The sequence below is a fragment of the Monodon monoceros genome, unplaced genomic scaffold (genome assembly GCF_005190385.1).
Source record: "Monodon monoceros isolate NGI ecotype Baffin Bay Population unplaced genomic scaffold, NGI_Narwhal_1 Super_Scaffold_7, whole genome shotgun sequence".
NCBI lineage: Eukaryota > Metazoa > Chordata > Mammalia > Artiodactyla > Monodontidae > Monodon > Monodon monoceros.
In genome coordinates, this window is record NW_021703784.1 from 100974445 (window position 1) to 100989555 (window position 15111).

General features: G+C 53.4%; 3 protein-coding genes and 1 long non-coding RNA gene across 5 annotated transcripts; 2 read left to right on the forward strand and 2 right to left on the reverse strand.

The window, feature by feature from the left end:
• Positions 1-2483: 2483 nt before the first annotated feature.
• EIF1AD (eukaryotic translation initiation factor 1A domain containing) lies at positions 2484-5315 on the reverse strand. Of its 2 annotated transcripts, none has more exons than XM_029209267.1 (6): positions 5082-5315; positions 4253-4427; positions 4001-4109; positions 3790-3898; positions 3570-3617; positions 2484-2799 (listed from the first exon to the last, which is right to left on the reverse strand). In XM_029209267.1, the coding sequence occupies exons 2-6, from the start codon at positions 4337-4339 to the stop codon at positions 2655-2657; spliced, it is 498 nt and encodes a 165-aa protein (XP_029065100.1). In that variant the 5' UTR covers positions 4340-4427; positions 5082-5315; the 3' UTR covers positions 2484-2654. The 2 variants fall into 2 exon arrangements, with proteins under 2 accessions (XP_029065100.1, XP_029065101.1); XM_029209268.1 differs by having other exon boundaries at positions 4253-4456.
• A 219-nt stretch (positions 5316-5534) lies between these two features.
• On the forward strand, positions 5535-7345 carry BANF1 (barrier to autointegration factor 1). Its single transcript, XM_029209269.1, has 3 exons — positions 5535-5765; positions 6445-6592; positions 6815-7345. The coding sequence occupies exons 2-3, from the start codon at positions 6470-6472 to the stop codon at positions 6959-6961; spliced, it is 270 nt and encodes an 89-aa protein (XP_029065102.1). The 5' UTR covers positions 5535-5765; positions 6445-6469; the 3' UTR covers positions 6962-7345.
• A 470-nt stretch (positions 7346-7815) lies between these two features.
• LOC114886517 lies at positions 7816-10059 on the reverse strand. Its single transcript, XR_003791351.1, has 3 exons — positions 9600-10059; positions 8665-8807; positions 7816-8146 (listed from the first exon to the last, which is right to left on the reverse strand). It is a non-coding gene; the product is annotated as an uncharacterized LOC114886517 (long non-coding RNA).
• Positions 10060-12188: 2129 nt separating this feature from the next.
• Positions 12189-14536, forward strand: CST6 (cystatin E/M). The gene is made up of 3 exons (XM_029208442.1): positions 12189-13410; positions 13900-14025; positions 14319-14536. Exons 1-3 carry the CDS (start codon positions 13171-13173, stop codon positions 14400-14402), a joined length of 450 nt encoding a protein of 149 aa, XP_029064275.1. The 5' UTR covers positions 12189-13170; the 3' UTR covers positions 14403-14536.
• Positions 14537-15111: the final 575 nt, after the last annotated feature.

The window sequence follows — 15111 nt, forward strand, 5'->3', positions numbered from 1 at the left end:
TGAAACTGCCGCTGGTAGAATATGATTTGACACTCTATCCAGAAAGCCAAGAGAATCAACTGAAGAACTCTTAGAACTAATGAGAATTCAGTTAGATAAATAGGTGGGCACACAGAGATGGACAGCTTTCCTACCTGCCAGTGATGGTTGGAAATGTAATTTCAAAAGAACCCATTGATAACAACAAATAGCTCTAAAATTCTTAAGACTACATTGAACCAGACCCATATGAAGACAACATTTTTTTTTTTTTTTGGCCGCATGGCTTGCAGGATCTTAGTTCCCCAACCAGGGATCAAACCAGTGCCCCCTGCAGTGGGAGTGTGGAGTCCTAACCACTGGACCACCAGGGAATTCCCAGAAGATAACATCTTATAAAAGAACACACATAACTAATTTCTGTATAGGAAGATCAAAAACAACCGTTAAGTACCACTCCTCTCCAAATCAAACTATGAGATTTAAAACCACGCCAATGGAAATTGCAACAGGACTTTTAAATGCAATGACCAGTTCATCCTAAAGTTTTTATGTAAGAGAAAACAGGAAAATTCCAAGGAACGATGGGGCAAGGGTGAGGGAGAATGAGTTATCAATCGTGCTATAAAATATGGCGTGTGCACACACAATCAGTGTGCCAGATTCCAAAGAGATCCATATATATGCAGGAATTTCATTTATTTTAAAAAAGGTATTTTGAACCAGTGAGCAAAGAATGAACCACTCAATAAATGGTATAGGGACAAGTGGCTAGCCCTTTAGGGAAAAAAATTAGCCATCTTCCATACAAAAATAAACTTCAGATGAGTTAAAAATACACTCACATCTTCAACTTACCTGGTTAATTTTTTGCACATGAATGTATATACACACATTTCTATACGTGCGTATATACACATGTAAGCATATACACACGTGTATATACGTATTTAAGACTACACTAAGCAAGCGTAAAAGAGTGAATGAGGAGCAGGTAAATGAAGTGGTAGCTGGAGAGGATGTGGGATCAATGACAGGTTTTTTTTTCTGGTTGTTTTTCAGATGGGAGATTGTATAGCACCTTTGATGCTAACATACCCAGTACACAGGATGACAAAAACCAAAACTCACAAAAACTCCTTAAGTAAAGAGAGACAGGCTCCGAAGCACGAGAGGAAAGGCTTAAGTCCCACTGGATTACAATGGGCAGTAAAATGACAGGAAGATCCATGAGCACAGTTGTAGGGTTGGTAACAGAGAGGTAAAAGTTCCCTCCAATGGTTACTATTTCTTAATGAAGAATGAGCTGCAGTCTGTAACTATCAGGCTAAGAGGGATTCGGTAAAAAAAAAAAAAAAAAGTTTTCTAATACGACATCCCAGGGTAGATCTGCCAGGCAGTGCTGCGTGGCCATCTGAGGTTTGTAATTACGAATTTAAGGTAAAACTAATGAACCAGGTTGGCTATTTTCTCTAACAGTTACTTGCGTACAGGCACAGAGGTGAATGACTGGGTTGACCCAAGGTTAGGTTTTACTAGATGAACACGATGGAGGAAGAAAAGGAGTACAGGGTGTAGACCACGGAATTGATGCTGCACAGGGAAGGAAGTGAAGATAGGAGAATGACGGTGAGAATGTGGCAGGGCTGGAAGATGAAGATAAAGAATTTCTATGGGGGGCGGGAGGGGTGGTAGTTGAGCAAGGAGGCCTGGAGGTGGTGATTGTACAGGTTTTTGAATTCAAATGGCGTTGCAATTTCTAGTGACGTCAGGGGTCCAGAGAGTGACTACAGATATAGGCAACAGGCCTGAAATAGAAGACAAGGGCATTAGTGATGGGGACATCAAGGACCTAGGTGGCCATAGTGTTGAACGGGCCCATCCATGGGATGAAGAAAAACAATGATGGAAGCAAGAGTAGAAGACTCTAAGCCAGGAGGTAAACTTCAACGTCTGAGCAGTGACTAAAAGGTGAATGCCAGCAATGAAGAGGGAGAATGTACAGTCAGGGGTAAAAAGCTTCCAAGGAGAAATGGGATGATGTGGTTTGCACGAGGGCTGAGGAGTGATGGTCTGAGTAGCCATGAGGAGGCCACCAACCAGGGGATGTACACGGCAGCATGGAGGTGGGCGCTCCTGCAGTCACAAGTGACTAGAAAGGCAGGGAGAACAGCTTACGAGGCACTGTGAAATTCATCCTGAGGGTCTCGTAGAGGCAGATGGGCACTAAGTCCCACTGTGATCCTGAATACCTGAACCAGTACTAACTGCAAGCAGGCAATGAGGTGGGAATGATCCCAGTTACTAAGTACATGCAAGGAAGCACACAGGGCCTGGCACTTACTAAGTGCCCGACAAGAAAGGGAGAAACTAGGAAAGATTCCAGCCATTTCCCATTTCCTGCCCATTCAGCCCACCTGCCCATGAGGACACCACCTAGGAGCAGTTTTTAACTTTACCACATGTCCCTCCTTCCTCCAAAGAGCCACTCCGACACCAGCATAAGTCACCACCCACCAGGGGTTTAATTCTCCTATGTCAGAAAGTCAGTTCAGAGAAGGGCCCTGCCTTGTCCCCATCCAGGGGGAAAGATCCACAGAGGCTCCTGGGCATGTCCAAGCTCAGAGGAGCCAAGGACTATTCCCTGAGCAGGAGGAGAAGAGGGTCCCGGGGTCTCAGGCTGTCTCCTCTTCTTCACTCTCCTCCTCACTCTCATGACACTGTCTGCGGTTGGTGTTAACAAAAAGGTCAGCATCACCTTCAGAGCTGGACTCTTCTCCTGATGACTGTGGCTCAGCTGGGAGTTCTGGCTGAGCCTGTCTGCATCGGGGTGGGGGGAAAGGACAATTAGCCCAAGGCCTTCTGGGAAAACCAAGAAGCCCCACAAAAAGGAGGACCATATGGCCAAGCAGACAGGGCTCAGCGAGTCAGACACAGAGAGAATCGCAGGAAACTTGGCCAAGAAAAAAGCAGCAAGAAACTACCTCCTCCTCACCCCCACCTCAAAAATTTGCTAGAGCTACTGACTTTAATAATAATGATTCTATTACAACCAACACTCAATGAACCCACACTGCTTACCAGGTACTATGCTCAGCAATTTTACAAGCGTTAGTCTCTTTAACCCTTACAAAATTCCCATTTTATAGGTTAACCTGCTTAAAGTCACTCAGTTATAACTCGCAAGGCCGAAACTTTAACCCAGGAGATCTGACTTTTTTTTTTTTTTTTTTTTTTTGTTGCGGTACGCGGGCCTCTCACTGTTGTGGCCTCTCGCGTTGAGGAGCACAGGCTCCAGACGCGCAGGCTCAGCGGCCATGGCTCACGGGACCAGCTGCTCCGCGGTATGTGGGATCTTCCAGGACCGGGGCACGAACCCGTGTCCCCTGCATCGGCAGGCGGACCCTCAACCACTGCGCCACCAGGGAAGCCCCAGGAGATCTGACTTTTAAATCATACTTTCAACCACAAATTTAGAAGCTCTCACCAGGGACCCTATGTAGGAATGAAGGAAGGTTCTATTTCCCCTCAAGGTACCAAGGCCTGAAGCCCCATTTTCTGTCTTCCCTACCCCAGGACTTGTGCCTCACCTGTTCTGGTTGTTGTGTTTCTCAGCCACTTCGGAGAAGGCCTCAGGCCTGTGCCAAGAGAAGAGCTGAAGTCAGAAAGGACAGAGAAACTCCTCAGCAAAAAAGCTGTTTCCAGCTGTTCCTGCCTGAGATGCCATGATCTTCCCTCCCCTAAATCCACAACTAGGAAGTAAATCCTCCAGAGAAGTAGGGCAGCCAGTGACCAAGGGGACCATCCTACCAGAGCCCCTCCTTCTGCAAAGAGCGCACGTGGTCTTTGCAGAGCACAAAGGAGATCTCGGCCTTCACCTTCTCTCCCTCTTCAATAGGGTCAACGATGAGAAAGTCCCCTGCAGGTAGAGAGGAGAAAAAGCACAGTCAGTCCTGCTTGCAGTGGCAGAAGCTGAGGCCATAGGAAACGGTTCTGTCTCCAAAAGGGCTGCCTCTCTCACCTCTCTTGATCCAGATGTTCTTGCGGTATTTGGAGGGCATGCTCACCAGGAAGCGCTGCCCCTCGGCTGTCTCCACCTCATGCAGATTGTTCCCTGGGGTCCTGAGTACCTGGTCCAGGAGAGACCAATTACCAGCCAGCCTCATCAGCCGGTTCCAACACCCACTGAGCTGTGGTGCACCCTGCCCCCACCCCAGGGGCCCAACAGGAGTGGAGAGCAGGGGCAGAGCAGTTGGTCCCCAATGTCACTTACCCTCACGATCTGCTGCTGGTCGGAGGGCACCATGTGCTCCCCCAGCAACTCCTTCACCACATGCTTCCTCTTGGTGGCCTGAGACATGTTGGGTCCTGTCCCAGGGAGGTGAGGGATGCAGAGACTATCAACTCCTCCTCCTGAGTTTCTTGGATGGCAGGCTCAGAGTGCACGACTGTTTTGAAGATGGGGAGAGGCCTTTTACTGAGGAGTGACACAGTGTCCTGGTTAAGAACATGAGCTCTGAAATCCAATTGCTTGGATTCAAACCCTACCTTGGTTATTTCCTGGCTGTTCAATTTCTCTAGACCTCAGAGAAAAGCAGTAGCTAACTCAGAACACGGTTATTAAAACAAAATAATCGTAAACAAAACACTTAGCACAGTGTGAGGCACGTAAAAAAACTCGTATTATTCTTAAGTACTGACATAACCACAAAAACTAAATACGTGTTCTAGAAAAATAAATCATTCTGGCAACCACTTGGGGAAGGAGTAAGATAAACCATTTCTTCCTCAACATGCTTGTACATCCCAGGTGCAGCACAACCACACAACACAGATGCTCAATCTCTCAACACAGTACAGACACAGACAAGTTAGGAGAATCCAAGTCAGGAACGAGTTAATTAAAGGTCAAGGTAGGCTGGCTTGGTCTTCGACATCTACTGTTTCTGACTTGGGTGCTGAAAAAACAAGGACTAATGCGTACTCAGGAGACTGATGGCTTCCAAAGGAAACTCCGACGTGTCATCCCTAGCTGCCGCCCCCTGCCCTCCTGCCTCCCTATTCCGGAGGAAAAACGCTCAGAGAGAAAGCCCCATACTTACTCTCTGGCCCTCGAATCCCACGGGCGCTGCCTGAAAAGACCCCGCTCTCCAGGCTGGACGCTGAGATCGACTCGTCCACGACTCACTTCGCAGCTGAGCCAATGAAAGCCCAGAAAAAGGACTTGTCGGCGGTCACGACAGTGAAGTCGTCTTGGACTCGGGTCTCCTACGCCTCCGGTTCCCGTCAGACTCTCGCAAGCCGACGGCGAGGAGAACGGCGCGTGTCAGCCTGAGTCGCACACCGTACTTCCGGCGCTCTCCCGGAAGTCTCCCGGCCACGCCTCTCTCCTTGTCCGTCCCTCTAACTCTTCCCACCATCAGGTCGGCCAAGGGTAAGTCCTTTAGGTTCCGGATGCCGTGCAGCAGAGAAGTAAAGTTTTCTTATCACAGACCTCTGCTCCCTGAGACCGGAAATGCTTCCCGAGAAGCGAGACCACAGAAGGCAGCCCGGCCTCCCGCGAAGGAACCGGAAAGGAGCGCCTACTAAGGGCGCCCTCGAGGTCCGGGGGTGCCTCAACTCGGTGATTCTAAGCGGCTAGAAGTGCCCAATGTAGATTTTTTTTTTTTTTTAAGGCGGCCCTTGAAGCGACCCGGAAGCGGAAGTGGAAGAAAGTTCTAGTGGGTTGAGGGATCGGCGGGAGCAGCCGGGTGGCGGGAGAACCCGTTACGGAACTGGAGCTGTGGGTGAGTGCGAGCCGCGGAGCAAGGCCCGGGCTGGAGGTCGGAGGAGGCGCAGGGAGGAGGGAGAGAGGAGGGGCCGCAAGTGCTGCGACGGGCCAGAGGATGCGCTTTCGGACGTGCCCTCTGGGAGGGCTCGGCCGCGGCACGGGGAGGGGGCGGGGCGCGGCGCGTTTGGGGCGGGCCCGGTGGCGTGGGACGCGGAGGGGGCTGGCGGCGTGGAGCTTGAGGGGCTGGCTGAGCGGGTGTGTGCGCTCCCGCTGCGCCTTCGCTCTGTGAACAGCCAGTGGGGCGGGTGGGAGAGCCCTTCATTTGCTTTTCGGACCAGGTGGTCGTTCCATTCTGGGTCAGTGTCGCTTTTGCCCAACCAAGGTCACAGAGGAGTGACAGCTTTAGGATGGGCCCTGGGTACTGAGCGACGCTCTTTGTCCTGCGTGCGCCACCTGTTAGGGCAGGATAGTTTCTCCTGTGGGACGGTACCAAAACGCAGCTCCCGCAGGGAGTGGCAGAGACCTTTCTCTTGAACAGTGAGGAAAAGACTTTTCTTGGTTCTGTTTTCTCATCCGTAAACTGGGGGAAATCGAGAAAGCCTTCCTAACGGATGCTCTAGCTCTCTCTTACTGTGAGATTGCCAGTGGGCCTTCGAGAGTTCCCGGGTTTTTAGCCGTAACTTCCCTTTTCTTAGGATTCCCAGATTAAGCCTGATCAAGATGACAACCTCCCAAAAGCACCGAGACTTCGTGGCAGAGCCCATGGGGGAAAAGCCAGTGGGAAGCCTGGCCGGGATTGGCGAAGTCCTGGGCAAGAAGCTGGAGGAAAGGGGCTTTGACAAGGTGTGGGGCGGCTGCGTGCAGCCGGGGAGGGCTGGGGGTGGCCGACTACAGTGCTTCCCCGCAGCTGGGGAGTGAGGAGAGTGCGTGTACCTGTTGGGGATGGGCGGTGGTGTGAGATCTGCAGAGCCCGGCTCCTGTGCTGGGAGCGGCACGGAAGTGGCCTTCTTGTCTTAGTCTCACAGAGCGCTCAGCAGCCCGCCTTTTGCTTTGCTCATCTTGCAGGCCTATGTGGTCCTTGGTCAGTTTCTGGTGCTAAAGAAAGATGAAGATCTTTTCCGGGAATGGCTGAAGGACACGTGCGGTGCGAACGCCAAGCAGTCCCGGGACTGCTTCGGGTGCCTTCGAGAGTGGTGCGACGCGTTCTTGTGATGCTCTCTGGGGAGCCCCCGACCCCGAGCCCCAGCACTGAGTCTCCAGAGTTTGCAGTCAAGTGAGGACTCCTCCCCCGTCCTCTACAAAGGAAAAGATTGCTGTTGTCGTGCGCACATCCCATGTACTCCAGGGTCTTTTGGGAGTTCTCTCCCCTCACCATTTCAACTTTTTTGGAATTCTTACCCTTGCATGCATCCCCCTTTTCCTTTCCCTGCCAGTTTCGTGACAGCAGTTACCAGCTTTTCTGAGTGATTCCTGGCCCTGTCCCTGCCCCCCTGCCCCCACCTCTGGTCTGTTTTATGCCATTTGGCCCTCTTTCTGGCAGAACAGTCACTGTCCTTGTAAAGTTTTTTAAATCAATAAAGTCAGTGGCCTTCATGACTGGGCTTTGTATATGAGAAGCAGGCGGGCTGGGAGTGGCCTATTCCTCAGGGAGTGACCAGGTTTGCCACCCTCCTTATCAGTGCAGATCGAAACTGGCAGCTTCCTTCCCACTCTGGAGGGCAGCCATCCTGGCCACACAGGCCTTGGGCAGGTGCCTTGGCGTGTCTCAGTCCTTTAGTAATGTGGGAGAGAGTGTGGGTTGATCCCTTCCTGGGATCCAGATGTCCATGTGGTCAACAGCTGGGCTAGGTAGCACCTGGTGGAAAAGTCAGTGGCAGTCAGAGCTACTAGGAAAAGGGTGGCTGGGATGTGGGTGAAGGTTTACCTGCCAACTGTCCTGTGCTCTCCTGGCCTCTGGGAGGAGTGGGCAGGGCTCTTGCAGTCTGCCCTGTTCTCTTAGGGAGGCAGAAAGAATGTGAGCATCACAACTGGGGTAGGGGCTTGAGTGAGATGCACTTTTATCTGGTATATTTTCATCTTTATTTCGTTGAAGATTTGGTATGAACTAGGTCCAGAGCTAAGATCTTTGCAAACACTTGTTTCTTTCACAATAACAAGTGACTGTTTCCTCTTCTACGGGTGAGGAAGACTGGTCCTCAAAACATGATATGGAAACCTGAGAGCCCTGTGTTCCTTGGTCATGGCGCTTGGCCTCTCTGAGACTCAGTTTCCCCTCCTGGAAAGTGATGCTGTAAGGATCAGATGCAGTGCTGGAATTGTTCAGGACACCGGCACACCTGCACTGGCACCTCAGCGAATGTTCACAGCAGCTTTGTTTATCCTCAGAGGGTTTACAGTCTGGTGAGGAGAGAAATGACAGATAATAAATACAAACATTGGGATAATATGAGAAGATTTTCATGATCTCAGGGTAGGGAAAGATTAAGAAAAAGTTGATAAATTCAACTCCATTATAGAAACTTCCGTCATCTAAAGATACCATAAAGCGAGTGAGGAGCCTAACCCATGGTTGGAAATATTTGCAACACACGTCGACAACAAAGGACTCTCTAGAGCAAGTTCAGAGCTGCAGTCAAGAAAAAGCAGACAACACAACAGGATAATGGGTAAAAGATGTGGAAGGCAGCCACAGAAGAATACCCAAGTGGTGAATAAGCCTGTTAGGTGTTCAATCACATTCGTAGTCAGAAATGCAAACACGATGCCATTATACGCTCACGTGTAGTTGTAAGTCAGACGATACCAAGTGCCGATGAGGAAGTGGAGCAACAGGATCAGATACCCAGCTGGTGGGAGCGTAAATTGGTATGAACAGTTGGGGAAAAGGGTGTTTGCCAGTAAAACTGAAGACCCACCCTGTGAGCCAGCAATTCCGCTCCCAGGGTTGTGACTGAGGACACGCACACCTGCACCAGCTCTTGAGCGACTGTTCACAGCAGCTTTGTATATAAGGGCCCCCAGCTGGGTCCCTATGTAGGGATCTCCGTGGGTGGTAAAACTAGAGGGAAAAAAAATGCTTATTGCAAAAGTTGATGGTAAAGAAAAAGAAGTTGGGAGTGATTGCCTTTGTGGGAGGGAGGTGGGCGTAATGCCTGGGAGCACTTGGGGCTGGGAGTGGCAGTTTGCACTTTTTGACCTGTGTGGTGGTCATCAGATACGTTCTGTGTACTTCCCTGCACATTAGCTACGTCTCAGAACAGTAGAAGAAAGATAAAAGGGGAACCAAAGAGACCTGAGGATAGAGCAATTAGGTGATTACTCAGAAAGTGTGATGCTTATTAGTAGAGATGAAGGTTCAGTGCAAGTTTGGGTCTGGGGAGTGTGAGAAGCCCCCCTGGAAAGTCACCAGGTGGCCGGACCTGGGCCCAGCTTGTGTTAACAGGCTGCTGCCTGGGAGGGTGCCAGTCTGAAGACCAGACTGAGGTGGTAATGTGGGCTGTCCCTGGAGTTTCAGGCCATACTGTGTTTCTGATGTTACTCTCGTTGGGTCCAGGGTCACCTTGGAGTCCCCTCCGCCTTGACCCATGTGCTGTGATGCTGTCACACAGGCCTGGTGTGCTTAGGCAGGGGCTGGGCAGGGCCACGGCCTCTCCCTGCTCAGCCTTGGTACTGCCACATGGTTACTGGCACTCTGTGAGGTAATGGAGACTCCCTCCTCTTCCACGACACCCTTCCTGCGGCTCCTGTCCCTGCTGGCTGCTGGGGGCTGCCCAGCGGAGCCCTGTGGGACAGGCTTCCCTGCCTCATGCACAGGCTTTGTCTGTGAAGGGGCTGAAGCCTGCCTTCTCACCTCACCCTCGGGCCCAGGCAGTATCTGTGACAGGTTGGTGGGCCCCGAATCCTCAATCTGGTCTTCTTCGTGCATGGCACCCAACTTCCCGCATCAGTCCTGGAGCTGTAGGAGACCAATGGCATCTGGAGTGTTCCTTGTGACAGCAGCCTCTCAGAGACCCAGCCCCACCTCGGCCAGCAGGACAAAGGGAACGAGGCCTGGAACATTGGAGAAAGCAGACCTGGGTGGGGATGGGTAGGAGGTGGGTTATCTAGGTGTCAGCCCACACTGCCTGACAGGATGTGCCTGGCTGGAGACGTGGGTGGGCCTGGAAATCAGCAAATATTGACCCGGTTTTCCCTCTCCCTGCTGCACCCGAGCCAGAGCTTGACGCCCTGAACCAGTCTATCATGAGTTCTCAGATCTGCCCCAAAGCTTGAGGTGGACCCAACCCATGAACTCCGGGGTCCTGAAGGGGTCCTCCTGCCCCTGGGGAGGAAGTAGGGAGAGGCTACAGGGCAAACCCAAGCCCAAGACTCACCTTGCCACCTGCCCCAGTAGCAGCCCAGAAGGTGTGAAGTACGTGCTCGTGACCATCACATGCGTACGTGTGAAGTATGTGCCCAGAAGGTGTGAAGTACATGCACCCCCCCTTCCATGTTGCCTCCTCCCTGCAGGGACCCAGGGCTCTCTCTACTGTCACTTCTGGCCTTGAAGGATGGTAGCTTGAAAGAGCCCACCAGGCCTGGCTCTGTGTTCAGTTCCTTCCGTGCGACCTGGAACAAGTTGCTTCACTGCTCTGAGCCTCAGTCTTCTCCTCTGTCAGTTGGTGCAGGTTTGTGAAGATTCAACCAGCTAATGAACGCAAAACCCAGGGCACTTGGGAGAGCTTCTCCCCAGAGGGCAGCTTTAAGCACGGTCGGATCGCAGCTTTCCTTGCCACACAGCCCCTTTTCCAGGACATGATCCATCAGGAAAGGGGAGACGAGCCCTGGGCAGGGAATAACTGCGGCCCAGCTCAAGGTTCAAGGAAGAGGGTTCTGGGAGCAGCGTGAAGGCCCGGGGTGACATGATCCTGGGGTGAAGGGGATATCGAGGGCCCACCCTGGTCAGCAAGACCCATCAGCCAGGGACAAGAGAGGGGTGCCGTGGGCAACCCGGGTTGGGATGTCTGGGTCACAGCAAAACTGAAAGCTGTGTCCTGTGGCCAGTGGGGATGGCCCATCCGAGCTCAAACCTGGCCCAGGCCTCCTTCTGGAAGCCAGAGTGGTCCAGTCTAAGCATGAATGGAGTCCAGGCTAAGACTCTTTTCCAGATGAGACCCAGCCCTGGGAAAACCCTTCCCGGGGCACCCGCACCCCCAGGGAGCCTCCCTCTGCACAGCAGACCTCATATCCCTGTGGAGTGGTCCAGAACTCACACACTAGGATGCTGGCACATGGTTGCCCCCCAGCGCCCACCCCTGACCCTTCCCCTTTGACCCTGCATTTCCTCCTTGTAAAAAGTAATAATCACTGCTTCTGCAGAGCTGTTACGAGGATGAGAGAACATATGTTGAGTCCCTGGTGCAAGGCCCGGCTCATATCAGGAGCCCGATAATTGTTAATTTCCCTTCCCCATCCCTCTTTTCTCACCAGGACACCACTTCTAGCTGAATGAGTGACCTTAGACAAGTGTCCTGACCTCTCTGATTAGCTTTCTTCATCTGCAGAATGAGGGTGATGTTTACTCAGGGTGCTTACGAGAACAGACCAGTGGGTGAAAAGTCTTTGAAAATTGTTAGGTTGGCATGCAAAAGATTTGCTGGTGTCGGCACAAAGGAATAACAGGTAGAGTAGGGGCAAGTGAGCTGGGGACCCACTGGCCCTTGGTGAGTCAGAGACTGGGCCTTGGCTTATTTCCCAGGGAGCTGTTGGAGTTTAAGTGTGGCCACAGCTGAGTTCCAAGTAACAGGAGAGCAGATCCAGGAGAACCCAAGGAGACTCCTGGCCCCCTGGGGCTACCTCTCCACCTCTCCCCTGGGCTGCGGGCTTGGGCCTCTTACTCCCCCACTCCCAGCTTCTCTCGGGTTGGGCTCCTGCCTGACCTTGGCCTCCTCATCAAGCCAAGCTCTTGCCAGCTCTCACACAAATGGGTCTGTCCCTTTAAGGCAGACACCTGAGCCCACAACAAACTTGAGACTGTCCCTTGGCATCCAAAGATTGTTTTTCACAGCTGGGCTGAGAGGGTGGGGTAGTAAGTAGCTGGACTGGGCAGTGACCACACTGGTCCTGGTCTCCCTGGGAGAAATCAGTGCCTTTCCTGGCCCTGGGATTCTGAGAGGCCGAGAATTGGTGGGGGTGCCGGGGGGGATGCTGGATGCTTTCTCACGATATTCATCACAATCATAGCTACCACTTATTAAGCACCAACACTTTTAAGCACCAACACTTTGGTGGGTACTGAAAACCACAGCCTGTCCCAAACCCCAGGTAAGATCCTTGGAGGCCCTAAGCACTAATAAGATCTTTGTGTCCCAGGAGCAAAAAGCCCCACCTCCCCCTGGCAACAAGTGATTAAAAGTACAAATGACCCTGAACTCTAAAATACTAATTCTAAAACATTCCAACAAAAGACAGACTTTTCCCGTGTTGACTACTTCAATGCTGTGTTTTATAGATTGTCAGATTATTCCAAAAAACATCATAGCCCTATATTGCTGGTACCTCCAGCACAGGCCCAGTTTACCTGTGGGTGACCCAGTCTCAGGCCATTATTGTCAGCACAACCTTAGAAGACGAGAGTTGTCACATTTCTTCAGATGAGGACACTGAGGCTCCCAGAGGTCCAGGGACTTGCTGGAAGTCCCCCCGGCAGTAAATGGCAGAGCTGGGACCACCCTCACACCTCCTTCTGGCCAGTTCTTATTCTTTGGGTTCAGTCTGGCTTGAGAGCACAGATTTGGGTTAGACTGCTGGGGCTCAAAAGCCAGTGTCACCGTTTACTCTTTACCAGTCGGTGTCCTTGGGCAAAATCAGTTGTTCCCTCTTTCTCCTGTTTACTCCTCTGTAAAGTGGAAACATTACTGATCCCCACATCATGCTGGTTGTGAGGGTTAAACAGTGCCCCGCTTGGCGCAGTAACATCTCCTACTTACCTGCTGTTTATACAGCTCCTGGCCTCCCCTAAGCCCTTTACTTATTGAATCCTCACAGCAACCCGTTTCACAGAGGCGGAAATTGAGGCCGTGAGAGTTAAGTAACTTCTCCAAGGCTACACAGTGGAGACAGTTCAGAGCTTGCTGGTAGCTGTTGTTGGTATTTCACACGTGATGGGCCTCTGTGAACTGTCCCACTGGTGGCACTTGTTGCTGGGGGCTGTCCTTGCCCTTTCCCTCACTGGACTAGGTGTGCCTGGAGGGCACGCAGCGTCGTGATACACAGGTGTGCTCGGGGCTGTCCGCTGTCCCCCTAGGCGCCCGGAAGGCGGCCTTGCCCAGGCCCGGCGATCCCTCCCCGCCGGTGGAGGCACGCGGCGGGCGGGGCCGGGCGGGGCCGCGCAGCCCGTAAAAGCGGCGCGGGCCCGCGGCTGGACACCGACGCCGGCAACCATGGCGCGTCCGAGGCTCCTGCTGCCGCTGGGCCTGGCCCTGCTCGCGCTCTGCCTCCTGGCGCTGCCCCGCGACGCCCGGGCCCGGCCGGGGGATCGCGAGGTCGGAGAGCGGCAGGACCTGTCGCCCAACGACCCGCAGGTGCGGAAGGCGACGCAGGCGGCCATGGCCAGCTACAACATGGGCAGCAACAGCATCTACTACTTCCGCGACACCACCATCCTCCGGGCGCAGAGCCAGGTGCGCCCGGCCGGCGGGGCGGGGCGGGGCCGTGGGAGGCGAGCGCGGCCCCAGCCGGGCCGCAGATGGAGGGGGCGACACAAGAGTAATCAGCGTGGCATTTTAATACAACATATTTTTCAAAATCCAATTAATGCCAAAACTTCTTGCGGAACAGAATATCTAAATTTCGAATAAGATCCATCCCTGCCGGGATGGGCGAGTTGGGGGGGGGGGGGGGGAGGGAGATGGGGCAGTTGTGTGGACTTGGGTCTCAGCCTCCTGCGTGGCCCAGGCTCTGCCCCTCTCCCCAGGGCTCCCCACCAGAACTGCCTGCCGCCCCCCTCCCCGCCCTTCCTCTCCCCCCCTCCCAGACCTGAATCCCAAAGGCGGTGTGCTGGATATGTCCTAGGGAAGGTAATGGGAGATGGGAGTAAACGGAGGGAGGTGAGAGGTCCAGGTCAAAGGTTGTCCCCCGGCACCCCTGACCTGCCCCCACCTCTGCCTCAGTTGGTGGCAGGCATCAAGTACTACCTGACCGTGGAGATGGGGAGTACGGCCTGTCGGAAGAATGCCATGGCTGGAGACCACATAGACCTCACCACCTGCCCCCTGGCCGCAGGGGTGCAGCAGGAGGTAACAGCCCTGCCCCCAGCCAGGCATCAGCTCACCCAGTGGCCAGCGGCTGGCCCTGTCCCTGCCTCCTGGATGACTCAGCCTTGAGAGCAGTGTGAGGTGCAGAGAGGAGCAGGCTGGGGCTCCCCGTGGAGTGAGGGGCTGGGCTGGAAAGATCTGGGCTCTGGTCCTGGCATCTAACTTGATGTTCCTCCTTGCATCCCGGAGCACTGCAGGCACAGGGCTGACTGTGGGCAGCAGGCGGCCTGGGGCCTGGGCTCACCCCTCCTTCTTTCCTCATGATCTATTTGCAGAAGCTGCGCTGTGACTTTGAGATCCTTATGGTTCCCTGGCAGAACTCCTTCCAACTTCTAAAGCACGACTGTGTGACCCTGTAGTAGACCCCTGTGGGCTTGGGGGAGGGAGGGAGCAGGCGGGTCTGGGCAGGAGTGAGCGCATCGGTGGAGGGCATGTCAGGTTCCTGGACCATATGTGTGGCAATAAATTGCTAGCACTGCTTCTTGCATTGGTCTCTTCTGAGTGCCTCACTCTTCCTCCCTCTCCTGTTCCCCAGTCCCACTCTCGGCAGCTCCCAACACCTGCCTCCAGCTGACAGGGTGCCCACACCACCCACAGCTGAGCTTCTGCTGTCTCAGCCCAGACGGTGCTAAGGGTGCAAAGTTCAGCTCCCAAATTTGGGGTCCCCCGAACACCCCAGCATCACAGACGTAGAGGAACGAACCTCTAGAGACTCCCAATATTGGCAGAGTTATGGGTTCGGAGACGAAGTCACAGGAGAGGGATGATGCCCCAAGACTGGAAAGGGACGGGAGCCAGTGAAGGCTCTGAGCCGCACCTGAGTTCTGCTTCTTCTCAGTTGGCAGGACGACTCAGAGTGGCGCGTGGGAGATTTAGCCAGCCTGGCCCCAGTGCACTGAGCTCTCAGCCTGTGAGATTCTTATACCAGCATGTGGCCCAGACATGGCAGAGCCCCTGCAGGCCAAGAGACCACGAAGGCTGGACCCTGTGGACCACATGCCGGAAGGACTCCCCAGTGCTTTGTCCTGAGCAAGATGCCTGCAAGGGGCTGGCAGGGAGCGCCAAGGG